We start from the raw sequence: 25,261 nt of genomic DNA on the forward strand, positions 1-25,261 counted from the left end.
TCCTTCCATACAGGGAAAAATTGGTGGTAGGATAGCATCAGTTCTAGGTTGGGCAAGACACCCCTTCTGCACTGAGTCCAGCCCCTCATCACAGTTCTCACCAGCTGCTGCCCCTCTTCCTCTTCTGCCTCCTCCTGCTACCACCTGCTTGTTAGCTGCAGAAAGCCAATGAGCACCCAGGCAGGTGAATAAGCAAGTAGCTTGCAAAGGTGGAGAGGAGGAGGTCCTCTTGCCATGGAGGTGTGGCCCCCTGGCAGACGACTGACTGTGCCGATCCCTCAATGCCAGTCCTCCTCCTGAGTGCCTGACCTGAATCTGGCTGGCAGGGAGTGTTGCCCATGACCAACCAAGCAAGGAAAGCACAAGCAAGCCATCAAGTCCAAAACACAGAAACCTTCGTCATTTTCAATTATCCTTTATTTTTTATTAACAATGTAAGAATTAAAAATCTTCCATAAATAAAAGGACTTGCCTGGCAGCCTCCCAATACTACAGGTATAAAATATGAGCGATTGTACAAAACTGTTAAAAGACACCAGGCACACAGCTGGGGTGAAAAAGGACCGGCCGGTGCTTGCTGGAGTTCTGCCCTTGCCCGGCTTGTTTTTCTTTTTTTGGAGGTGGGGTGTGGGAGTTGCGGGGAGGGGAAGAGCCCCAGGCTCAAGACCACAGGAAGGAAGGGACACTTGCTGTTCAAACCACCACAATGGACACAAACTGGCAATGAGGGGCAAAGCAATAAGGGAGGTCTGGGGGAAGGAAGGCACCCCCACTGGCCCCCAGGATCCCCCTCCAGAACACATTGCAGTTGGCTTGCTCTGGGCAGCTGATTTCCAGCCTGCAAAGTCCTCAACACCCCCCCCCCACTCTAGTTAGAAACCTCCTGGGGTGGGAGTAGGGGAGAAGCAACGAGGGCAACCCAGGTTCTGTCCCCGCGAGGGAGAGGTAGCTCCGCTGAGGTCATAGCAGGAAGGGGAGGACTCCAACCCAGCACATCCCTCTCCGGCATGAAAAGAGAGTGGGCTTAGTGGTGCAGCCAAGGAAGGAGATCTCTAACATAGAGAGAGCAGCCAAGTATCCCTGGCCGAGTAACCCAAGGCTGGTTTCCTGTTGTGTAGAGCCCTCTTCAGAAAGGGGGGAAAGGGGAGAACGCCCAGCTGGATGACCCTAGGAGAGCACCCGGGGGGGGGGGAGCTTGCAGGTGCCAATCCCTTATTGGTTTGCCCCTATGGGTACAGGTGGGGCACGGGAGAGCCAGAGGTCAGGAGCTGCCCCGGATCCTCTCCATGTAGCTGCGCAGCTCGTCTGGGTCGTGCAGCCCCATGTCCTCACACACCCAGCGGATGTCGTCTTCACTGGCCACCAGGATAGACTGAACGGCAGGAGCGGAAGGCGGGGGGCTGGGAGCAGAGCCAGGGGGGGACGCGAAGGTCACAAACTCCACGCGCTTCCGCCGGCCACCCACCTCCCTGCCCTCCTTCTTTCTAGACAAGGTGGTGGTGAGGGCTGGGCTCCCAGGGGCAGGCAGGCCCAGAGTGCTGGCAGAAATGCCCGTCTCTGGCCCCGGCGGTGGCAGTGGAGGCGGACCTGGGCTCTCCTGAGCCACAGCCTCCAGCTTCCCTTCTGGACCCGCACAGCAGCAGCACCCGTCGCTGGTGCCAGAAGGGCCCAGGGGTTGGTCCTGGCAGTGCTGGTGGCGCAGATCCAGCTGCCGGCTAAGCTCCTCTTGGTCAGTGCCCAGCCAGACCCAGTTGTGGGGCTGCGGGGCGGAAGAAGCCGACCCCGAACCAGCGTCAGGGGGCTCCTTGCGCTGGTAGCGGAGGACAAAGACCACACAGTTGATGAGGAAGATGAAGATGGCGAGGCAGAAAACCCCCAGCAGAACATACATGCCTATCTCCAGATCCGTCACCTTGGCAGGGGCCTTCACTATCTCGTCCTCCTCCTCCTCCACCTCCACCTTCTCAGGGTTGTTATAGGAGCTGCCGCCAGGCTCCTCAAATTTGGTCATGGGTGGCCCCACTCCCACCGGGCTGCGCCTCCGTGACCCCCTTCCGCTTTCGGTGACGGTTGCAACCGTCACTGCTTCGCCTGACATGGCGCCTTCTGCTCGCTGGAAAGGGGGCTCGCCGTGGAGACCGGGGTCCTGCTGCTGTGGGCTGCCTGTGGTTGGGAGGTGTTGGCCAAAGTTCACTTCCAGCCACATGGTGCCCTGGGAGAGGGGGGCCCTATGCTTGCTCTTGCGGCAAGAGTCTGGGGGGTGCAGGCTCAGCTGCAGGAGGGATCCTCGGCCCGGCCCCTCCGCCACGGCCACAGGGCGAGCCTGCTCCTCATCCAGCCGCACGGAGACCACGCGAGGGTTCAGCGAAGAAAGCGAGAGCACCGCATCCCGCCAGCCATAAAGCTCTACAGGGGCCAAGGTGTGGTCAGTGAATACCAGCCAGATGGTCAGCACTGCTTCCTGCAAGGAAAGGAAATGTGGGATCAGGAGGTGGAGGAGACCACACAGATAAGACACAGCCCTGAGTTTAATATGAGGTAGGCTTGCCATATCTGGAGCAGTGCATGCTGGGACTGACCCCCTGTAACCTGGGTAATTGCCCCCTCAGGGCTGGACGTCAAAAGTCCTCAAGAGGCTGGCTTTTATATGAATTCATGCTCGCCTGATTTGTGCCTCTTTTTTTGGTGTTGCTTTGGTGTTGATTCTGATGTTTTTTATGTCATTTGTACTGAAGCTTTTTTATTTATTGAATTGCATTTTGCAAATCTGCCTGGAGGACTTTGGTTGGTTCCCCTTTTTCAGGTCCTCATTTGTGGAGGCAAGGAAACTCACAGCACAACTGTGCCAAGCCACATGTCTGTACAGGTAGATTTTGCCAGACTGGAGGAGGAGACACAAGGCTGCAGGTTTCAGTGGCAGCCATGAAATCCAGCTCCTACCTGGGTGGACCACAGCAGGATGGGGGCTTCATCTTCCATGTGCACCCTCTATCACTTCCTTGGACCAAATGGCTGATGAGCCTTAAACTTGTCACACCACCAACTGCCCAATAGGGCCCTTCCTCTGCTATCTACTGCAGCATCTTCTCACCTGCTTCAGGGAGCGCAGAGCAGAGAGTCCCTGACACGTTGCAGTGAAGACATTCAGGTGTCCTGGCTCCACGGAGAGTGTCAGCGAGAGGCCTGAGACTAGCTGGGCCTGCAGCTCTGAGATGGAGACCTTCTCCTCTGTCACCACCAGGGTCTGCTCCCCCAGGATAGAGTCAGAAACAGGAGAACGCACCTGAACCAGGGGATAGAGAGGACATGATGACCCTCAAGAGGAGACTTTTCACAGAACCAGTATCTTTATTCTTCGATATTCTTCTGAATTGCTTCAGCTTGTAAATAGATAACTAGTACCAAGCGTCCTCTGATGTGTAAGGGAAGCTGGTTTCCCACTAGTGATTGACAAATATATGTAAAAGGAAAATGCTTGTGGGATATTTGCAAGACTGCCATATTCCCCTTTCTTTGTAGCTTCCCTGCATTCACCACTGGGGCGTTCACACATTACATTCAACAAGTGTAGAGTATGTGAACTCAAAACAGTTGAGCTGCACACTTGCATAATTATTCACATGTAATGTTCAGCAAGCATACCATTTGTGTGCCTGTGTACCCAACAGCTGAGCTGTACAAATAAACAAGTGTACACAGGTAACGGTTTCAAACAAACGCTTGTACATGTGTCAATACAGCTTGTGCTTGTACCTGTCATCCTACCCTGGGATCTTTCCCACTGTGTTCCCCACTTCAGTGTCCTGTCTTCTGACTCCCTCCTCCCACAGCAAACCATATCACCTATCCTAACTGTGTTCAGATCACACCCACCTGTTCCTAGGCGTTCACTCTTCCCATTGCTCCACCTTTTCCCCAAATACCTCTGCTATCCTGTAACATCCAAAGCACATGCCCAGACTTCTAGGCAACCCATCTGAGGTTATCATCACACATCAAGCAAGCTTCTTGCCCCACTTCATCTCAGCAGCCAACAAACAGCACCCTCGCCTCTCTTTCCCCCCTGGCCAGCTCCTTACCTCCACAGATGTCATTCCTGGTTCCTGGCCAACCACTATACTTCCACCTTCCAGTGTTGCCACTCGGGGGTCCTGGATTCTAGCGTGCTTTTGCACCAGATGAGAGACATCCAGCAGCCAATCAGAGCTTGGCATATAGGTCAAGTGACGGCCACCATCTAGTGGGTGAGCCACAAAATGGGCAAGGAAACGGACTCCGGCACGCTGGTACTGGAGACGGCAGCCACGAGCTCTTCTCTCAGCTTCCTCTCCACCGTCTTCAGGCTCTGTTGGGCTGCTGCTTGGAAGAGGAGGGATAACTTGTACTGAGCATTTATAATGGCACATTTCAAGCAATGCACTCGAGGTGCATTATCTCAGTAATCCCGACAAAAGCTTTATAAAAGAGGTTGGAATTATCCCCAAGTAAACCCTTACATGAAATTAACATCTACTCCACCTTCCTACAAGAGTACCGAGTGTTCCAAGTGTGCACAATGTAATTCCTATCATTTTTAGATTTTATTTTAGCAGTCTGTATCAACACAAGACCTCTAAGCAGTTTCCAATGAAAAATCCCAAAATATTCATTTGGGGAAAAATTGATAAAAGCAAAGATTAAAACCAAGTAAACATAACAAGTTAAAATTAAACCTGAACTTTTAAAAGGTACGTAGTAGAATTACATGCTAAAATTATATGCCTGGGTAGGGTTTCTGAAACAAATAAAGGTTTTCAGCAGGTGCTGAAATGCTACAGCAAAGGCACCTGCCCACATCAATGGGCAGGGAGTTCCAAAGATCGAGATGACATTTCCATTATAACTTGAGTCAGGTGGCCATCCTGCTGTGTAGCTTAGGTACTTTGCACCTAGGCAAAAAAAAAATTATCTCCTTGCACACTCTCATGCTTCTCTTCCCTTCTCCTCCCTTACCCTTTCTCCTCTGTGTGTTATTTTAGATTGTGAGCTCTTAGGGAGAATGATGTGTAAAGCACCTAGTAGTTTGTAGGCACTATATTATACCATAATTAACATCATCATCTCTTGCTTGCTGTGCACTGGGTATTAATCAAGGCACCACCACCAGCCATGCTTTGTTTGTTCGTTGATCATTAAAGATGTTCAAGGAACTTCCAGACAATACAATATGTCTGGAGCACTATCACCATTAATCTCTCTGCCAAAATGCAAATGGAAATAATCAATTCCCCAAGTTATTTTTCAGCGATTTAGGTATCTCCCCAGCAGCCACCTGACAGGATAACAGGAACCATTTATTAAAGAACCGTAGAGGCCAGTGCCAGAAAAGATACCCACACAGGGGAATGCCTCCATGAAGAGAAGAATCAAAGGGGAGGGGAGCAGAGCAGTGCTCTGTCTTGCCTTAGAGGAGCCATGTATTCCCAGCATCAACCAACAGGCTGATGTCGACAAAGACTATGGTGCATTTTGAAACCATGCTCCTAGACCATCCATGAGCAGAAACTCAGATATACAAGCTAGGTGCCAAATGGCACCTTAAACCTAGGTTACGGTTGCCACAAAGGAATGTCTATTTGCCAGGGGGTTGGACTAGATGACTCTCAGGGTCCCCGCTAACACCACATGATCCTACTATCTCAACTACACTGCTTGACTGTAGCTTGCTCTTACAGCAATTCACTTGTCTCTGTATGCAAGAAGGAGAAAAACACACAGTGGAAATGGAAAGGGTATTAACTACAGACTAAGACAGAGGTTTTTAAGCTGTGATCTGTGAGTCCATTTGGGGGGTCTGTGGAAAGGCTGAAGCACAGTCAAATATATCTGTACTCAGCCCTGCACTTACTTTCCTTGATGTGATGATGGAGGACTAAGATGCCCAACAAGGGGGCCATGATTTGCACAGAAGCACAAGACTTTGCTGCGCACAAGTCAAGGCAGGATGGCACCCAGAAATCTCCAGGTAGTTGCAACTTGATCCGCACCAGTAGCAAAACGTGGCTAGGGAATTTTGAACACTGTCCATGAATACATCATTCTGTTTTGCATTCTTTGTTCTCTTTGGCCCACATGACAACAGCTGTCTATATGGAAGCACTGGGCTTGCATGGAGGGATGAGAAGTCGCCCACCCTACAAGTATCAAAGCTCTGGCCGTTGACTAAATCAGGGAAGGGGATCCTTTGACACCCGCCTGCCAAGATGTTGCTGGATTGCAACTTCCACCACCCCTCACCACTGGGCATGGTGGCTGGGGCTGATGGGACTTGGGGAGTCCAACAACAGCTGGAAGGCCACAGGTTCCCCATCCCTGCTCTAAACACTCCTTAGAGATTATCCCTCATATCTTCCCTCTCCTCTTGCTTAAGCACAGAGAGCACACAGACCTCACTCTGTGGCATAAACACAGGGCTCAGTCAACCCAACTTGGTTCCATAGCACTTACCCATCTGGGGCTGGACCAGGTACCCTCCAGCCTCGCACCTGCTCTAGAGAGGTGTCTGTCAGCTCAATGCGCAGGGGCAGCAGTGGAGCCCAGACAGTAAAGAGTAGTGAAGCGTGCAGCCGACGGTACCAGAAATCCACCCGTACGCCACGTGCCCCTCTGCTCTCTTTCCCCCCTACGTAGACAGCGTCACACACGTCAGATACCTGAGGGAAAATTGAGGAACACGTTAAGAAGGTCCACAAATGCAGAGACAAGTGCCCAAGTATATGCTGGAAGACCGCATAAGGGTGCAGAGCAGGTGAGAAGAAAGATGTTCAGGTCCCATTTCTGATTATGGACCTGGCCATAGGCCTGTTATATGCTTCCTCTTCCCTCCCCCATTTGTGCAGTTCATTCAGCGACTGTAGCCAGGAAGTCTTATGGGGCTCCACCTTCTTGTACTGAAGAAGGCAGATCTGGCAGGGGCCCAAGATTTGTGGTAGGGGAAAGAGGAGAGTGGGGGGTTTGAGGGGGGCAGGGAGAGGTACATTTGTCTTTCCTGTGGCCCAACATTTTTCACAGTCACTTTAGCCCAACCCATGAAAAGACAGAGGAAGAGGACAGAGTTAGCTCAAGACCTGTCATGGAGGCAACTAGAAGGCTGAGGCCTACATTAAAGAATGGGACAAATCCATGGTTTGCCAAGTCTGAAGTTGGGAGGCAGGAGGAAGGATACTGTGTAAGAACAGATGAAACAAAGAGGAGGCTTGCAAGGAGTATAGGAAGACAGGTGCATAACAGCACTGCATGTATAAGGTGGACAGATAAAAACACCACTTACACAAAATGGGCGTCTGGTCATTTTGGGGGCTACAGAGACTTGTCCCAGAGATATGGACCAAGAATGAAGCCTGGAGTTAAGACCCCTAGGAAGTGGATTTTAATCCTGTGGCCACAGAGAAGGAAACAGACCCTTTGTGAGGCATATTAGCTTCTCACCTGCAGGACCTGCTTGTTGGAAGACTCACAACCCATCTGGTCCATGACCTCGGATACTGCTCCCCCAGTCTCTACCACAACCAGCTTCACAGGCACTGAGTGGGGGATTCCTGTGAGGAGGGCAGTGTTCACAATCTCCTGCTCCTGAAGAGGGTCAAGGGGGGAAAAAAAGTGAGGAACCAGTGTTAGATGCCCCTCAGGGGTACCTTATGAGGAGGGGAAGCACAGCCCTTCTAGGCCTCACCTTCACCAGTGGAACCAAGGCCCGCACATCTCGCTCCGACACTTGGATCTCCCACACCATCTTGTCCTTCTCAGCCTCGGGGTCCTGGCCAGGATACTCCACTTGCCAGGTGACAGGACGGTTAGAAGCTAGGCCCCCTGTGCCATTCTCCACGACAAAATCCAGATACAGGAACTCTGGGGAATCTGCTGCCCTAGATGGCGATAAGGATAGGCAACAGCACACTAAGTGTAAAGCAGAAGTAAACACAGAGCCCAGGAGAAGCTGAGCAGATCATAGAACTTCACTGGGCCTGTTCAACTTAGATCAGTGATGGAGGCCTTTCGAGATTGTCCTGCTACTATCAGAAGCACAGTTGGAAGGAGCAGGGGTGGTGGGCACTCTCTTCTGTGGAGCCCAGGAGGTGGAGCACTTTGCCCTGGGCCCCCTCAGTCTTGGTTTTCTGTCTTGACCTGAAAGGTTTTTATTCCAGCAGGCATTTGGCTTAACCTCTGGAACAATGCTGAGATTTAGACTGTCTCTTAATGCTTATGTGACTTGTTCTCAAGTTTTGTTCATTACAGAGTGGAAAGGTTGGATAGGAAGAAAAACACCCAATAATTTTTTCAAATAAATTCCTGAATTTCTATTTAGCTGGCTGACCAAGCTTACAGGGGGACAAACAGTTAAGTTTCACACATCACCAGACCCAGTCTTTTATTCAGGCTACAGCAGAGAATAAGGAGGAGACAGTATAATAAAATATTGCTTAAAGACAGTCTGGACCAGTGAAAGTTGCTCCAGTCACCTAGTTGACATTCCTTTATAGAGGATAAGGAGAGGGTTTGGTGTGTTTTTCTGTCTCAATGTTCTCTTATCTCCTTACTTTCTTCACAGAGAGAGGTGAAGGGTGAGCCTCTCAAAACAAGACTGACTATCTACATTACTGTAGCTAAACAGTATAGTTCTCCCTCAAGAGTCCCTTGTATAGTCTTTGTGTTCAGCAGACAAAACAATTCCACTGAAAGAGATATATTAAGGGCTGTGAGTATATTGCAATTCCACAAAAACCTCAAAAAACAAACACCACAGAAGTGATACTGGGTACAGATTCCTATTTCCTGAAAATCTCAGCTTTCCTTTGAAATAAGCAAAAAGTTTCTAGCCCTCATGACACCAAGAGAAGTCCAATGAGCACCTACCTCCAGTCCAAGCCACTAGTAAGGGAACGCCGACAAGTGACCAGAGCGGTGTGGTGTTTGGCACCCTTGAACTTGTCCAGCTTTGCAGTCCAAGCCTCTGGCCTGGTAGGGCGAGCTGCCAAAACCTGTAACCCTTTCTTCACCTTGATCCTGAAAGGAAAAGCAGCAAAGTAAGGTGTGTAGACAGGAAAAAGCCAGCAAAACAGTTTCGCAGCAGCTCTGGTGATAGGCTAAGGAATAACGAGGGCGAGGCCCCGGAGGAATGAGCACCCCGAGGCTTGAACTGCCTATAATTGAGGGAAGACGGCACCAGCGAGCTAGTGTAACATAGTGGCTAACAGAATGAGCTGTGGATCAGGAAGTCCCCAGTTTGATTCTTGCCTCTGTCATGAAGTGACCTTAGATAAACCGTATTGAGGGATAAGAATACTGATGCACAAGTTTTTTTGTAAGGATCACAACTAAATAAAACATGCAAAGCGCTTGAACACTTGAAAGTGCTCTCTGATTGTTAAGAACATAACCGCCGTTGACTAGAAAGCTCCCCCTAAGAATTCAGATTCCTTTGTCATTCACTGGAATGAGAACGTTATGGCTGGAATCCCAAAGCCTGGCTCCCCTGACTCACCGGAGGATCAGCAGGTCGGCCGTGAAGTTCTGCTGCAGGATGAGGGTGGCCGTGAAGAGCTGCCCCGGGCGAAGGGCCATGTCGGGGACGCGGACCATCACGTTGTCGTCCAGCCGCACTTCCTGGCGCCGTGGCAGGCTCATTACCCTGATATCGACAGGGCCCACGTAGTGCAGTCGCTCCTTGCCGCCCTCAGCGCCCGGACGTGGCCTTTCCCGGGGTCGGACATGGGGGCACTCTCTCGGCGTCCTCCCGGGCAGCGTGGGCTCCAGGGTGTAGTACAGCTCAGCCCGCAGAGGAGTGATGGTGGAATCCTCCCCCTTCCTTTGGCTGCTGGCGGGTGCAGGAGAGAACCAGCGAGGGGGGAGCTCGAGTTCCACCACACACACACCCAGCGGTGCCTGGTCAGGAGAAGCAGAGAGAGACAAACCATGTGCTCCTTTTAAGTCCCTCCTCATGGTATGTGAACCCATGCAGCAGCCCTACACCGAGTCAGGCCATTGGTCTGTCTAGTCCAGTATGGCCCGCTCTGATTGAGTCTCAAGGATCTCAGAAAAGGTCTCTCTCAGACTAGCTCTCTGGGGTGCTTATAATTGGAGATGCCAGAAATGGGCCTTCTGGACGTGTAGCAACAGCTCCACCATTGAACTATAGTCCCTTATTTTGGGAGTCCAAGAAAGCTACTCTCACCTCCCCTTACTCTACAACCAGGGTCAGCCCAATACACTTTGATGACTGAAGCAGACCAAGGAATGTCGCCCAGCAGCTGCTCTTTCTCCCTGCCCCTCCTCCCAACCCACCTTAAGTGGCAACTGCCACTCTTTTCCTCTCAAGCAGCCTTGGTAGGGCAGCTATCCCACCTCACTTTGAAAGACACTTTGAGTGACTAACCAAGAGGGCCTCAGAGGTCCCATATTTTGCCGCTGTGGTGCAAGCTCTTTCTGGGCCTATCTCATGCCATAATACCTCACGCTGCTGAAAGGGGATTGGGAGCAGGGTAGCTGCAGGAATATAGCTGCTGTCCACTTTGGTCCAGCGACCAGAAATTAGCTTTTGTTTTGTTCTTGTGCCACTTAGTTAGGTAGTGGTCAGTGATGGTGGCTCTGTGGCCTTGGCTGACACACACAGGGCCCAAATTTGCCAGAGGGTGGGTAGGTGACAGCGGGGTGGTGGGTGGGACTATGGGAGGCCAGCCATGGGGGACTGGGTGGTGAGAAGACCATCTGCTGCCCTGCGCATTCTGCCACCTGAGTTAAGAGGCTCACCTTGGCCCATCCTGCTTGTCACCATATTCCATTTCCACTAGTTCTTGCTCATTGTCTTTCTCTCTCCTTCTGTCCCTGTCTTTTCTGTCTCACCTAGCCCACAAATCTTCTGGTGGGGATTTGAAGCCAGAGTAGTCAGTAAAGCAGGCCCAGCATGCAGCAGGAAGCCCACGTCAAGGCGGAACTTCACAGACTCACTCTGACATTACCAGGCCACCAGCTCAAAAAAAGGCAGATCTGACAGTTACCACATGCTTGGCCTCAGGGTGCAGAGGGATCTCTCTGCTGAGCTTGGCCACCACTCAACCAGTTGCCACCGGTAACTGACAGGGGGCTCGGGGAATAAAGCTAATGGGCTACTACAGGGAAGGCCAAGTTGAACTGCTGACATTTTGCAGCCCTTTACAAGTTGGATGTTAAACCTCCCAGGCTTCAGCAAGAGCAACGGAATGGCTTGAAGAATCACTGACTTGCTCACAAATGCCTCTCCCATGTTAACAGATTGAACTATCCCCCACCATCTAGAGAATGCACGGAAGAACAGAATATGCACCCTCCCTTCTCCGTATGAGCACCCTGAGGGCAGCTTCACACATTACAGAAAGTCCTGGTAAGTAGAGCTGTGAGTCACATTTGATTTCTGCACTTCCAGGAAACCTGCAAAAGTAGAATCCCTGCATTTCTCAATGTGTGAAGTTGCAGTGAAGCGTTCTCAATACGGAAGCCAACACCTGCCTAGGGTAATTCCAGTGCTTTATCATTTCGGTTTTCTTCCCAGCAAAGTACTAAACATTTTCACATGTGTTCTGAATGAACATTGGAGAGCTTGTTAAATGTTGCTTTCTTTTGATGAGTGGTATGAGTGTGTAATTAAAAACAACAACCAGTTATTTTAAAAGCAGAAATGTTCCCCACACAGAGATATTTAGAAAAGAGCCCGTTCATCTTTTTTGGGGGGGAGGGGGCAAAAAGGTTTTTCCAATTTTGGAAACAGTTTCATATTATCCAACATGCAATGGAAATGACAATGCTATAGAAAAAAAGGCACCCATTGTATAAATTTAATGTTCTGTGTAAGAGGGGATTTTTCTCACCTCTGGAGAACTATAATGACAAGCTTCCTCTCCTGAAATTCACTCTCCTTTGCGAACATTACAAGTGCGTGAGCCCTAATGTCATAGAATCACAGAACTGTAGAGTTGGGAGGGACTACATGGGGCTGGAACCCACAACAATGAGATTAAGAGTCTCATGCTATCCATCTCTGCTCTAGAATCACAGTGCTGGAAGGAGCCTCATAGTCCTGCCACCTGGAACACCAGGGATTTGTAGACTTAAACCATAGCAGATGGATGTTTGTCCATTCTCTTCTTAATAATAATAATAATAAAAAATCCAAGGAAGGGGATTCATATGACATCCATGGCCAGCTTCAACATTCCACTTTCTAGTTTGTTGATAGATGCTTACAAGAGAATCCTTACAGTGACTCATACCAGAACTTATTCTGTGGGCCTCAGTCAGCCTGGTGCCCTCCAGATATTTGGGACTACAACTCCCATCAGCCCCTGTGAGGAGAGAGTGCTGATAAGAATTGCAGTCCCAAACATGGGGAGAGCATCAGGCTGGTGAAGACTATCCTATGACATTTCAGGGTCATGTACCAAATCTCTCCCAAGTAAGGCAGTTGGCAGGGACGACGATGACTACCCAAAAGAGTGGCATCTCATTGACCAACCTGGAGGTGGCAGGCACGATGAACCACTTGGGCCTGGTGGAAGACATGTAAGGTGACGCATGGCAGGGCCTGCTGTCTTGACATCCAGTCCTGCCCTTGGAGGTGGAAGAGCACCCTGGTGTATGGCTCGTAAGGGGACACTGTGCCCTCAATGGACACAGCCCGGATGTCCCAGGCAGTGGAGACGTCTGTGGATTGGGAGTCATCAGCTGGTATTGCCTGGGGAAGAGAGAAAGTCTTGAGCTCTGCTGAAGCACCTCAGAGCAGGAATCAAGAAAGGAAAGGGAGTCCTCTGGCACAGCTGCATGTGACTATTTACCTGCTGAGCTGTGAAAGGGGGGTAGCCAGCTTGGATGGTGGGCTTCCCTGACAGTCGACGGTTGAGGAAGAGGAAGGTCTCTGAGCGGGAGCTGAGGGAGGCATTTCCTGGCATGTAGCGGTCCGTACGCTGAAGACGGAAGAAGTCTGGGCCATTTAGCACTTTTAGTTCGGCTGGAAGGTACACCGCATCAGGAGACTCAGATTCACAGTCCACTGCAAAGAGGAGAACCACGTCCATCAACATCAGCCTTTCAACCTCTCCCCATACCCCAGTCCAGATGTACAAGTGCTGTTCCACAAAACCCTGACTAGCGATAGGAAAGGCTTAAATAAAGGCAGTGAATACTTGCCAGAGTTCAGGTGTCCCACCTTCCATGTGTTCAAATGGGTGCAGGGAGCATGGGGTCATACAGACTGGTCATAATCCCCACAGACACGTGCAGCAGTCATGGCCCCTGGTGTCTGCATGTCTGGGTCTTTCATGCGCAGACCCAGCTCCTTGATGCAATGGAGGACTCTGGCGCCCAATCAGGATGCTCCCCTCACATGGGGGCGTTCTAGACATGTTCACCAGTCAGTAAATCCCCTTCACACGCTGGCTGAATGCATGGACAGATGTGTGGCTGCTGCATGCATCAGCAACACCAGCCCTCACATGCTATTTCAATGCATGGGTGGGGCATTGGGAACCTTTAATCTTGTTTGAACCAGGAATCATAGTCAAACCTCATGTGTTCCAGCCTCAGGCCTAGGATTCAAGAGTCAGAAGCACTCTGACTTCCTCTGGCCCTCCTTACCCTACTAAACCGAAATCAAGGTGTGGAAAAAGGAAAAGCAGTGACAATTCTTCACATAAATTTCACACACATGCTGTTGCAGTACTCATACACATTCTGGAAAGCAAAAACACCACTTCTAATTTCTCTCTCGGGAAGGTATTTCAGGAAGTTTCTCATCTCTCTCCAATTGATGTTCTAATAACTGTGGAGCCCTGATACCCACTCCTATTACAGAGTCAGACTATAGATTTGGCCCCCAGGACAGCGTCTCTGATTCATGGCTGATCTTGTATTGTCTTGTTTTTTATGATGATTATTTCTTTCCCTCCTTAGAAACTCGATGTTCAGCTGTCTATGCTGCTGCCAAATGAGCACAGAGCAATGTGTGTAAAAAACTAAACCAAACCAAACCAAGAAAACCCAAACAGTTATTTGCATATCCCTGTATATTTTAGGATTCAGAGTTTAGCATTTAGCTATCCCATCTGTTTAGTATAAGTGTGGTAGATATGCCACTAAGGGGGAAAAGGGCACAGTTGTCCATATACAAAACTAGAGAAAAATAACAAGGAGAGCCACCCAAACCTTGCATTCATTTCTAGCTAAATAGTTACAGGAATTGGGGCCTATCCGAATAACTCAATTTAGCTACAGTATATTGAGCCTGATCGATAATAGGTGGTCTGTCTGTAGAAGCTTAAAGAATGGGCTGCATGTGGTACACCACAAAAATGGCCGTGTGAAAAGGCACACCACAAAAATTGACAAGCAGTTCTTGCTTTGAATTGGGGTTATGGGCACATGACCTTGGTTAAAGATTCTGAGCAGCGCTCATCATTTATTTGGTGGGGGTGAACCTAAATCCACTACCAGTATGTTTCCGAGCACAATTCTAGTTGTTGGTGCTGACCTTTAAAGGCAGTGAATGGACAGCCTCGGTCCAGTATATCTGAAGGAGCATCTGCACCCCCATTGTTCTGCCCAGACACTGAGGTCCAGCTCTGAGGGCCTTCTGGCAGTTCCCTCACTGCGAGAAGCGAAGTTACAGGGAACCAGGCAGAGGGCCTTCTTGGTAGTGGCACCCACCCTGTGGAACACCTTCCCACCAGATTTCAAAGAGAACAACAACTATCAGACTTTTAGAAGACATCTGAAGGCAGCCCTGTTTAGGGAAGCCTTCAATGTTTGATGCATTACTGTATTTTAATATTTTGTTGGAAGCCACCCAGAGTGGCTGGGGAAGCCCAGCCAGATGGGCGGGGTATAAATAAATAAATTGTTGTTGTTGTTGTTGTTTGGCCTGTCTTGAACAGCTGATTGGCGTTAACCGTGCTGTGGGTGTGATTTGGAAGCAATGTTAGTAAGAGGGACCTGCAGCAAACATGTCAGTGCACAATGCTCCTGTTCAGAGTTCCAACCAAACAATCATGCACTCTACCAGGATTCCATTTCCTCTCTCCTGACCCCATTTTCAGCCTTTTCACTCTCAATAGTCAGTCCACATTCCATGCCCACTGAACACACTCAGTCCTCTATGGGCTGTTTTGAGATTCTCCTCCCCCTACAAATAAGATGTGTACTTCTGGAAATCTTGGGGTCTGCCCAAGCCTGCTGATATCTTCCTCATGTACGGATTGTACTATTTTGGCTACATAACAATCCATACTCACTCACTATTAATATATAGGCCACATCACCTTTTAGCTTCAAATCAGTTATTTGAAAAAGGGGACCTATAATTGGTAATCTAATAAACTCTAACACAAGGACAATGCCACCAATTTTTTTTAACTGCTCAATAAGCATAACATTTCAAGCTTCTAAAAGATTAAATATGCAGGATTTTTTTTAATGGTCTGGAAAAGGAGATTAAATTATGCCACATTCACGGAGAATTTTCCAGCTCTCTTTGAAAATCCCACAAAGGTAGCATGGAAATGCATGCAACCAGAAAATGCATGAATGGCAGTGTGAGATGCATGACATTTGGCAGTTAGATATGAGCCAACCTAGTTCTGTTTATGGGATCAGACAGATTCCTAGCCCAAGGCAGTGCTACTCCACCTCCTGCCAAGGTCCATCTCAGGATGTCTTCATGCTTGAATGGCAGCTAAGACACAGAAATCCTACCGTGTGTGTGTGTGGTTTTAAAAAAACAAAAACAAACCATATTTCTGAATGAATCCGAGAGCCTTTCATTCCAATTTACCACTGCAAACTCAAGCTGAGCTGATTTGGGCATCTCACTGATTTGGAAAAAATCAAGCTCTATGATTTTGTAAACTGCACTTCATGGTACATTATGCCTAAGAGGCCTGAGGTGGTAGAGCAGAGTATATGAGATGATAGGAAAAGTAAAGATTAGGTCATTATTCAGGATTACGGACGCCTTAACTGTCTGTATTTTCAATACTCACAGAGATTTTGTACTATGCTTTGGAGAGACCTAAGAAACAGATCCTAATTTCACTTTCCTCTGGCTTCTTACTACTGGTTCTCATCAATCCATTAGCTTCCCACACACCCTGTGGATTCAATTTCAAGCTCATTCAGGGGCAGAATTACATGTTACATGTGGACCCATGATTCTTTTTAGTGGCATTTCCTTCCTCTTCTGTACACTGCAGCTGACAAAGCTGAGCTTTGAAGGAGAGCATTGGCACAGAGGGTGAGAGAGGCTTCATAAACCCTTTCTCTTGAGCTGCCTCCCTGCCAAAAATACCCTAGACACAAAAAAACTTACCAAGGAAAAAAATGTGTATACACCTCTCCTTTCTTCAGCTGAGGTAAGAGCAGTTGGGGAGGTAAATTTTCAGAAGTAGCACAATTTATTCATTCCTTCATCATCATTATTATTGCTTTAATCTTATGCATTTCAATAATTTTACAATCATTTCAAAACTCGACTTCCTTCCCACTCTTTCTGCAGTTCCTTAAATTCATTTTTAATATTTTCTGCATATTCCAAATTCGCTTAATTTACTCATTTATACATCTACTTTAAATAAGTGTGTATGGAGTTCCTGGGCTGCCTGGACGACAGGACTCCCCTCTCGCAGGAATAGATATTTACTAAAATGGAATTGTGCCAGGGCTCTTTCAACTAAAGACTTTCTCTCCCAATGCAGCAGTACATCAGTTTGCAGACTATTGCCCCCAGTCTTACCTGGGGCACGGTAGACATAAGCGTACTGCAAAACGAGAGCATCAAGTTTACATCTTTTTAATTTCCTCAGTGTGTTAGTAATCCTAGGGCAGCACTCACCTGGGAGATCTCCTGCACAAGCGCCGCTGAGATGAATGGAAGCTGTGCAGGAGCCCTGCCGCACTCTTGTGTAGCTAGCCCCTGTTGTTTTCAGTGGAGCCTGAACAAGAGATCTCCCGTGGTGGATTGTGCCATGAGCAAATTTAAAATCCTTAGTTGTCTTAATGTCAGGCTGTTATCTGAAACCGTAGCTGCCTTTTGGGGAAGAGAAAATGCTCTCGTTATGAAGGATTTTTAACCAAGGCATTTAAAAGAATCCAGAAGCACAAGACAAATACGAAATAAATGGAATTGTAGAAGGAAAATGACATCCTTTTTAAAGACACATCCAATTATTAGGAGTACCTAGAGCTGGCAATTCTGCTTTTGTGTTCATGAAAAGCCTGGGGAGATTTTGTTTGTGTGTGTGTGTTAAAAAGTCTAAGGTGTTTGCATTTCTGCTTGTTTCCCATTAGAAATGCAAACCTCATCTTTCTCTGAATTCTCTGGACACCCAGAGAGCGGTACAAACACATCATCAGATGAGAAAATGGAATGAAAAAGCTCAAGTAGCTGAGAGAGAAAGGGATTTCAAGTCAGATCATTTAACTCTTTGGACCACACATCATAGTTGTCCATCGCCAAAGAACTGAGTGACAGTCAGCAAAAAAATATTTTTCTAACAAGTATCATATTTTAATCTTCTCTCCCTGGAATTAATAAACCATAATCAGGTCAAACATCAGTTAGGTGGGTGAATATATCAACTACACCAGTGTCAGAAAGACCCCCCCCCCGTTTTTCTTTATGAAGAGTAGTACTCAGAAGGTGGCCAAAGACCAGCATTAATTAAGCAGGGGAAAGCAGGGATTAGGGAGAGCAGATACACATCTTTTTAAGGGATGTTCTTTATTTCCACACAAAAGCTCTGTCAAACACAATGGACACCAGAGAATGGACACCACAATTTTGCTCTGCCCTTTATTTTTAATTTTTGCGATTTGATAGAAGAACGGAACAAAGCCTTGGCATTCTTATAATCAAGTTTGTGCACTCTTACATCGCATCTGTTTGGTGGGTTTCAATAAAAAGAGGGGGGAAACAATATGCTGGTCAAAATTGGTTAACGAGGGGTCATTTTAAGGCAGGTGTGGAACCCACCAGAATAAACCAGTAAAGAGCTCCTTTGGCACCCATTGTATCTAATGAAACTTCTGATCTGTCCACTAACATGCTTTGTTCAGTTTTGTTAACATTTCTATCCACACCCCAGTTCCACCTGGGATTTGTGGTTTTCCAAAGCAGCCATTTTAATGCTGTAGGATGTGTGAGGGAGGGATTGTTGTTCTGTTTTGGTGAATGTTGTTTTTCTTCCCCTAGCAATTATTTTGTGTATGGGGGAAAATATTCAAATAGATTTTGGGGTTTAGCTTTAATTTGGGATTTCTCCAGCTCCCAGTGTTAAAAATGATAATGATGCTGCTCTTAATTAACTGAAACCTAATTAGAGGCTCCGCTGAATTATCTATCTGGGAAAAAAAGGCATCATGATCCTAGCTTTAAAGGAGCCTGAGGGGGAGGGGGCACGTGTGGTGTGCAGTAGCAGGCTGCCCCATTGGGAGGACAGTTGTAGCGGTCCATCGGAGGGGGGGAGGCGGTCATGGAAATGGCATTCAGCACATCACTCGGGATGAATCTTTTGAAGGCTACTGCCTTGAGGTTTCGCTGTTTTTCAGCTGCCCTTCAAAAACAAGAATGACATCTCTAGCTGTAGACAGCCTTCCAGCGGCAACCTCAGCAAGATGCAGAGGTGCCCACTTGTGTCCGAGGGGTTAGGTCAAGCACTGTTGCTGCTACAGCCGCTGGGGCAGCGGATGGTTGCCGAGGCTATTAGTATCCCTTTAAAATCCCTTTTTTTTTAGCAGGCAGAAAGTCCACCATCCCCTCCCCTCCAACTGTGAAGTGGAAGTGCCAATCATCCGAACGCCATATTCTAGCATGCAGGGGGCGGGGTGCTCTCTCAAAATGAGGCTGCTCATTTCCCCAACACTAGAATATTCCTGTCCCACCATTCCTCCAGTGTATCTATTCTGGCCATACATAGAAAGAATCATAGAACTGTAGAGTTGGAAGGGACCACAAGGGTCATCTAGTCCAACCCCTTGAAATGCAGGAATATTTTGCCCATCATGGGGCTTGAACCCACAACCCTGAGATTAAGGGTCTCGTGCTCTGCTGGCTGAGATATCCCAGTATGACAGATATAGATAGATAGATAGATAGATAGATAGATAGATAGATAGATAGATAGAGATAGATAGATGATAGATAGATATAGATAGATAGATAGATAGATAGATAGATAGATATAGATAGATAGATATGGATAGGGTCTTTATGTATGCATTTTCAATAGATTCTGGCCACAGTTCTGTAAAATGGGTTCACAGATAATGCCCTGTCCAAATGATGCACAGTAGGCGAGCTCCTTCTGGCTGGGTGGAGGTTTGAACCCAGGTTTCCCTGATTCAAATCCAACCCATTAACACTGTTCTGGCTCGGTCCCCCAATGCCAGAAGCTAATGTACAGCCAATTCTTCAGAGGGCACCAGATGCAAAGAAACTGCACACAAAGGGCGTATAAGAAGAGGGCAGTTTGGGGGGACTAAATGCATCTTCCCAGTGTCTTACAAGTGCCATAGAGTCCAACCCTGCTCCCCTACCCATCTGCACTGCAGACAAGAGCAGAGAGATCAGAACTATCTATTTCTCCCATCTTTCTCTGATATTATCTGCACATTTCCTTTTGTGCTTGTGGTTATCACATGTTTTGTAGGGTTGGGTAGCGTATAATATCAATATGAGTTGTCACATCCCTGTTTTTTACAAGGATTCCACTCAATTCTTCTGGGTTAAAGTGAAAGCACCAAAGCAGGATGTGGTCCTGACACAGCTGTGTCCGTGGACATTTTAACACTGCACCTTTTTTTTTCCCCTCCCGCGTGCATCTAGAAATAAGGGTACAGCACAAAACCAAACACCTTTTGTTCGTGACAAGGTCAAAGGAGATTCTGAATGAACATCAGGAAGAACTTTCTGACAGTAAGAGCTGTTTGACAGTGGAAGGGGCTCCCTCGGAAGGCGGTGGACTCTCCTTCCTTGGAGGTTTTTAAGCAGAGGTTGGATGGCCACCTGCCATGGATGCTTTAGCTGAGATTTAGCTGCATTGCAGGGGGTTGGACTAGATGACACTCAAGGTCCCTTCCAACTCTCCCATGCTATGAACTCAGGGTGTCACATGGGTGCTGCCCTGGAGGACAAGGACCAAGCCATAGGCAGGGGTGGGCTTGCATGCACTGAATGAAGAAAAAGCCCTCCCACTCCCCTGTGCTATACACATTCATGCTCTGCTAGAGTTGGCCGAGTGATGTTGGGTGAAAATCGTAGAAGCACAGAACTGGAAGGGACCTCAGAGGTCATGTTAGTCCAACCCCTGCTCAAGGCAGCACCAACAATACAGGGTGCAATGACATCATCCCTGACAGATTGCTATCAAGTCTGCTTAAATGTGGGAGACCACCACCTCCCAATGCAGCCTGTCCCACTTTTGAACATCTTGTACATTTCTCCTAATGTTTAACCCAAATCTTCTTCCCTACCATTTCTGTCCGCTGGTTTTAGAGCTGCCCTCTGCAGCAGCAGCAGAAAAAAAGTCTGCTCCACCTTCCACATGGCAGATATTCAGAGTGCACTATCCTGTATCCCTTTAATCTTGATGCTGTCCTGGGCTCCTTTGGGAGAAAGGGCAGGATATCAATTTAATACATAATGAACCTTCTCTTCTTCAGGCTAAATAGGAGAGTCAGCATCAGTCAGATTCTAGGCATCGGTGGAGTAACCAAACCAAAGATACTGGCTGTGATTCAGGGAAAGCAGTAAGACTTCAAAAAGACTAAAAAGCCAAATCCCTAGATGGGAGCTGGCAAGTAATTCCCCACCCAAATCCTCTTGCTCTGCATATGCCATCCCAGCTCAGGGAATTAGGAACACCCCAACCAAAATATTACAGTCTGCCATCCAGCACTACAAAGAAAATGGAAATGCAGGCACAAAAAGGGCACACACAAAAAGAAATCTTCAGAGGAGATCAGATTCCCTTAAGCAAGCAAATAAAAGACATGAAGTGACCAAGAAAGTAATAGAGAAAGTCAGAGACTGCAAAAAATAATAATCTGGAGATAAGGGTGAATTACAAAAGAAAGTTTATTTTAGGCTTTCTTGGACATTTACCACAAAAGTGTGTGTGTGCGCGCGTGCATGCTTTAAAGGAAAACTTACACTCCTCTCTTTTTCCACAGATAGTTTTTTTTTTTAAAAAAAATATTTTTTGAAAACCAAAAAATTTAAATCTACTCCTGAGAGCATGTACAACTTTTTACAATTGTTGCGCAAGGATACCCTTCACTCAGACTTGGGACAGCACATTTTAATTTTGTGACAGTCATGTAGAAGTTACAAAAATTTCTTTTTGACCAAAGAAAATCATATATCCCACAAACCGACAGTGCAATCCTGTCCTCCTCATCTTATGTTTGCCAGACAAGGACGATATCTTGACTATATTGCACTGATCTTGTTGTTTAGTCGCTTAGTCGTGCCCGACTCTTCGTGATTTAGCAGCCATTAATAGTGGGGATGTAGACGTGCTCTGCCCAATAGTAAGGGTCTTGTGGCACCTTAAAGACTAACTAATTTTATTATGGCATACGTCATTTTCAAATGGCTAATACTTTAAGGTGCCACAAGACGCTTTTGGTTGTCTTTGCTGTGACCTACTAACAATACAGCTGCCCCTCTGGAAACTGCCTAACAATGAAGCTGACACACAGACGGAGCTGTGCATCCCTGGCCATAATGCAACCTCCATAAACCTGAGCAGTTCTGCTCTCCCCACTCAATCCTCTGTATGCGGAGCATTAATGATGTTGAGCCCTGCGGGGATCCCCTTATCGCACCTCCCACAGGTCCTGGGCCGGGTCACAGACTTTCCCCTGAGGAAGCAGCAGATGGCTGAGAGATACCGTGACATCACCCCCTGTCCCTCTAGGTTGCAGAAGGAGAAAGGAAACAAGTGGCCTCTTTACAAATTTAGCTTCTTCTTCCCTTAGGGTGAGACCTCTTGTCACCTCTGCTCCCCCTCTCTGCTAATCACCATTTCTTCCATCAATTTCCCCCTCGTCAGCTTGACAACATGATCCAGATATATAACCTGTCCTCTTCATTCTTGGATTGTTTGAGTTTCCCCCCTTTCCTTCCATACAAACCTCAGTGGGTGGGTGGGTGCTACACCCTTCAAGGTCCAACTATCTATCTATCTATATCATCTCCCTGTGTTTCTCTCCCTCTCTCTTTTGACCATCAGGGCCCTCTTCCTTTGATATGCCATCTTGTACACCAGTTTTTCTCCAGGGATGCTCCCATTTAAAGCACCCACCAGTTCTGCAATCACTTCAAAAGCAGCAGCTGCGAACAATAAATGAATCCACCACAGCTTTGAGATATTGCAGGCAATAACCATTTCCTGGTAGCTTCACAGGCTCCCCTTGAATGAACAGGACCAAGGGGAGGATTTATTCGTCACTTTTTAAATGGTTCCGATGATGACTGATGCTCAGAAACATCCTTTGCTCCAAGGAGACTAAATGAGCTTTCTGTCAGGAATTCAACACAGGGACAATCTGATCAAAACAATGTTGGGCGCCTCTTCTTTGGCCAAAACCATCAAAGATACATTGTGGAGGATATCATGCGTGCAGCCAAAAGCCATCTGCATTAAGGGATCGACTTAGGTCGTATTCCTTCGTCAATGGCTGTGCATATGGCTCTGGAGGCAGTTTTTAAATCAGCCAGGCACACAGTTGTGCAGTTAACATTAGTGAAGGGGCAGAAGCATTGCTTGGCACCCTCTGCTTAATAGGAATTTATACTAGAGCTGGGAGAATTGGTGCTATAATCTCAACAATTGTGCTTAAAAGAGGAAATGATGGAGGAAATGCTCGCTCTTCAGCACAGCTGAAAAGTGCTGCTACTCACTACAGTGGTATGTGGTCATCTATAAGCCTTGATACCAGATTCTAAACCAACGCAAGACTAGTGGCACATTCTGACTACAACAAATTGCCTGTGGAAAAATGACTGTAGAACATCAAAGTCAGAGAACAGTAACAAGTCTCAGAGCAGGCGCAAATAAATCAGCATAAGGACCCATATTGGGAGAAAAGCTTCTTCAGAAGGCTGAAGTGAGGACTGGGGAATCGGGTGGAGCATTTGAGGGGAGAGGTTCAGACAGAACAGGTAGAATTCTGCTCTCTCTTTCTCTACACAATATACAATTTCATCAGCTTCAGCTTCCCAAGGGAAGAAGTATCAGCTCTAAGGCTGGAATCATTTGCAAGTAGCCTACCCATCTTGCAGGCTTGGAGGGTGGGGGGAGATGAACTGTGGGGAATAATCATGTCTTGCTGAAAAAAAGGGGTGGGGGTTACCAAAAGCTAATTGAATTACAGCAGCAACTGAAGAGTCATTTGCATTTCCAGATAAGTCCTGGGGAAATCTGCTTCTTCCCTCACCCCCCCCTTTCAGCAGCAGGTAGAGGAAAGACGCATAAAAGATGCGATAGCAACGGCAAAGCACATGGGGGGGGGTCCTATAGGCCAGGGTGCAGAGTGGGGGTCCAGAGCTGGCTCGGTTCCGAAGCTACCTTGGGGGAAACTTCTGTTTTGAAAGCCGGCATGTAAATCGATAAACAAATAAACGAAAACGCGGGGGGGAGGGGGTCGAAAGGATGCTCCACTTCAACCTGATTGTCAGTACGGGGAGATGGAGTGGGGTGGGGGCATTGCTGGCCTGGGAAACAACTGGAGGGGCACCTCCTTGGGGATCTGGGAGCAGCGCTCAAGGGTCCGGAGAGGGGCAGCAGGGGGAGAAGAGCCCATTGGCTCCCCACGCACACAAACCCCGCAGACGCGCAGAGGTGTTCAGCTGTTTCCATGGAGATCCGAAGTGAAGGCAGTATAGTTTTTCAAAACCCGCTTTTAAAAGAGGGTCCCTACCAACCAGGGGGAAGGGACGGCATCGGTTTCTGACGGGGGAGGGCGGTCCATCGCTTTAGGAACATGCGAGACCCCCACATCCAAGTCGCGATCGCACCCCCATTTCCCAGCCAGGGGCAAAAAAACGCAGCTAGATCGGCGAGGGGGCTCCAGCCCCAGCCAGGACTCACCTCCGGGGGCGCGCAGGTGGAGCAGCGCGATGGCCAGCAGGAGCCAGCGGGCAGCTGCACGAGGGGACTCCATTCTCCAGGAGCCGATCCGTTCCCAACTCCGGCTCAGATCCCCACTCCCGGCGCTGGGGAGCGCATGTTCGCTCTCTCTCTCTCTCTCTCTCTCACACACACACACACACACACACGGCAGCCCGGCTCCGCTGCGGCGCCAAACTCCAGGTGCGAGCGGGCAGTCAGCGCCGCCAGCCGTGCGCGCTCGCCGGTGCGCTGCGCAAGCCGCGCATCCCTGCCCGGGCCGCCGCCGCCGCCGGGCTGCTCAGCCTCAGACAATAGAGGCAGGCAGGCAGGCAGGCAGGCAGGCAGGCAGGGGGAGGGGACCGGAGCACATGGGATCAGCGCCTTCCCGCTGCGCCGCTGGGTCCTAAAGCGCCTCTGAGAACCCCCTCGATGACGGGCGACCCAGTGCCCCACTAGCCGCGCCGCGCCGCCCCGGGCCGGCGGGAGAGGCGCGAAGCTAGCTCCGAACAAGGCGGGGAAAAGGGGCGCGGCGGCGGGAGAGGGCGAGCCGCTGAGCGGATCTGGGAGGCCGAGGGCAGCGAGTGGCATGGTCAAAACGCGAAGGGGAGGAGGAAATCCAAGAAAGTGGATTCCCGCGAAAGAGCAGGGAGAAGGAAAGGGCGATCGCGGAGGGGACTCTTCCAGGCGGCTGTTTTATTCGAGCGCGTTGCATTATACAATACAGAACTCTTCGCACACTTCACTTCTGTTGCTGTTTCCAGTGGTTTCCAACTTTCACCCTTTCGGACAAGAAAGCGGCCACGCGGATGATGTCTTGAGATGATGAGAAATTCACCGTAGTTTTCCTGAAGGTATCCTGGGAAAATAAAATAAATAATAAATAATTTTTATTATTTATACCCCGCCCATCTGCCCCTCCAATGTGGTTAATTTTGAGGCCTGAAGTAAATTTAACAGTTGATATAGGGTGGATTTCCAAGCTTTGTTCTTTTGAACAAAGCCTTATAGAGGCATGCAAATGGTGTGTCCCCCCACCTTTTAAATTTTAATTTTGCAGGTGACATTATTTCCTATTCACATTAGTTTACAAC

General features: G+C 48.4%; 1 protein-coding gene and 1 long non-coding RNA gene across 3 annotated transcripts; one reads left to right on the forward strand and one right to left on the reverse strand.

Moving 5' to 3' along the window:
• Positions 1-399: 399 nt before the first annotated feature.
• TMEM132A (transmembrane protein 132A) lies at positions 400-24,479 on the reverse strand. 2 transcript variants are annotated; one of them, XM_081200506.1, is made up of 12 exons: positions 24,150-24,479; positions 16,889-17,083; positions 12,843-13,057; positions 12,524-12,742; positions 9,521-9,921; positions 8,893-9,042; positions 7,712-7,904; positions 7,468-7,611; positions 6,487-6,692; positions 4,080-4,356; positions 3,092-3,283; positions 400-2,461 (listed from the first exon to the last, which is right to left on the reverse strand). In XM_081200506.1, exons 3-12 carry the CDS (start codon positions 12,954-12,956, stop codon positions 1,262-1,264), a joined length of 3,096 nt encoding a protein of 1,031 aa, XP_081056632.1. In that variant the 5' UTR covers positions 12,957-13,057; positions 16,889-17,083; positions 24,150-24,479; the 3' UTR covers positions 400-1,261. The 2 variants fall into 2 exon arrangements, with proteins under 2 accessions (XP_081056632.1, XP_081056631.1); XM_081200505.1 differs by lacking the exon at positions 16,889-17,083.
• LOC308590926 lies at positions 9,854-18,768 on the forward strand. Its single transcript, XR_014009937.1, has 3 exons — positions 9,854-9,979; positions 10,883-11,395; positions 17,344-18,768. It is a non-coding gene; the product is annotated as an uncharacterized lncRNA (long non-coding RNA).
• Positions 24,480-25,261: the final 782 nt, after the last annotated feature.

This window comes from Podarcis bocagei, assembly GCF_964188305.1.
Source record: "Podarcis bocagei genome assembly, chromosome: 1".
Taxonomy (NCBI): domain Eukaryota; kingdom Metazoa; phylum Chordata; class Lepidosauria; order Squamata; family Lacertidae; genus Podarcis; species Podarcis bocagei.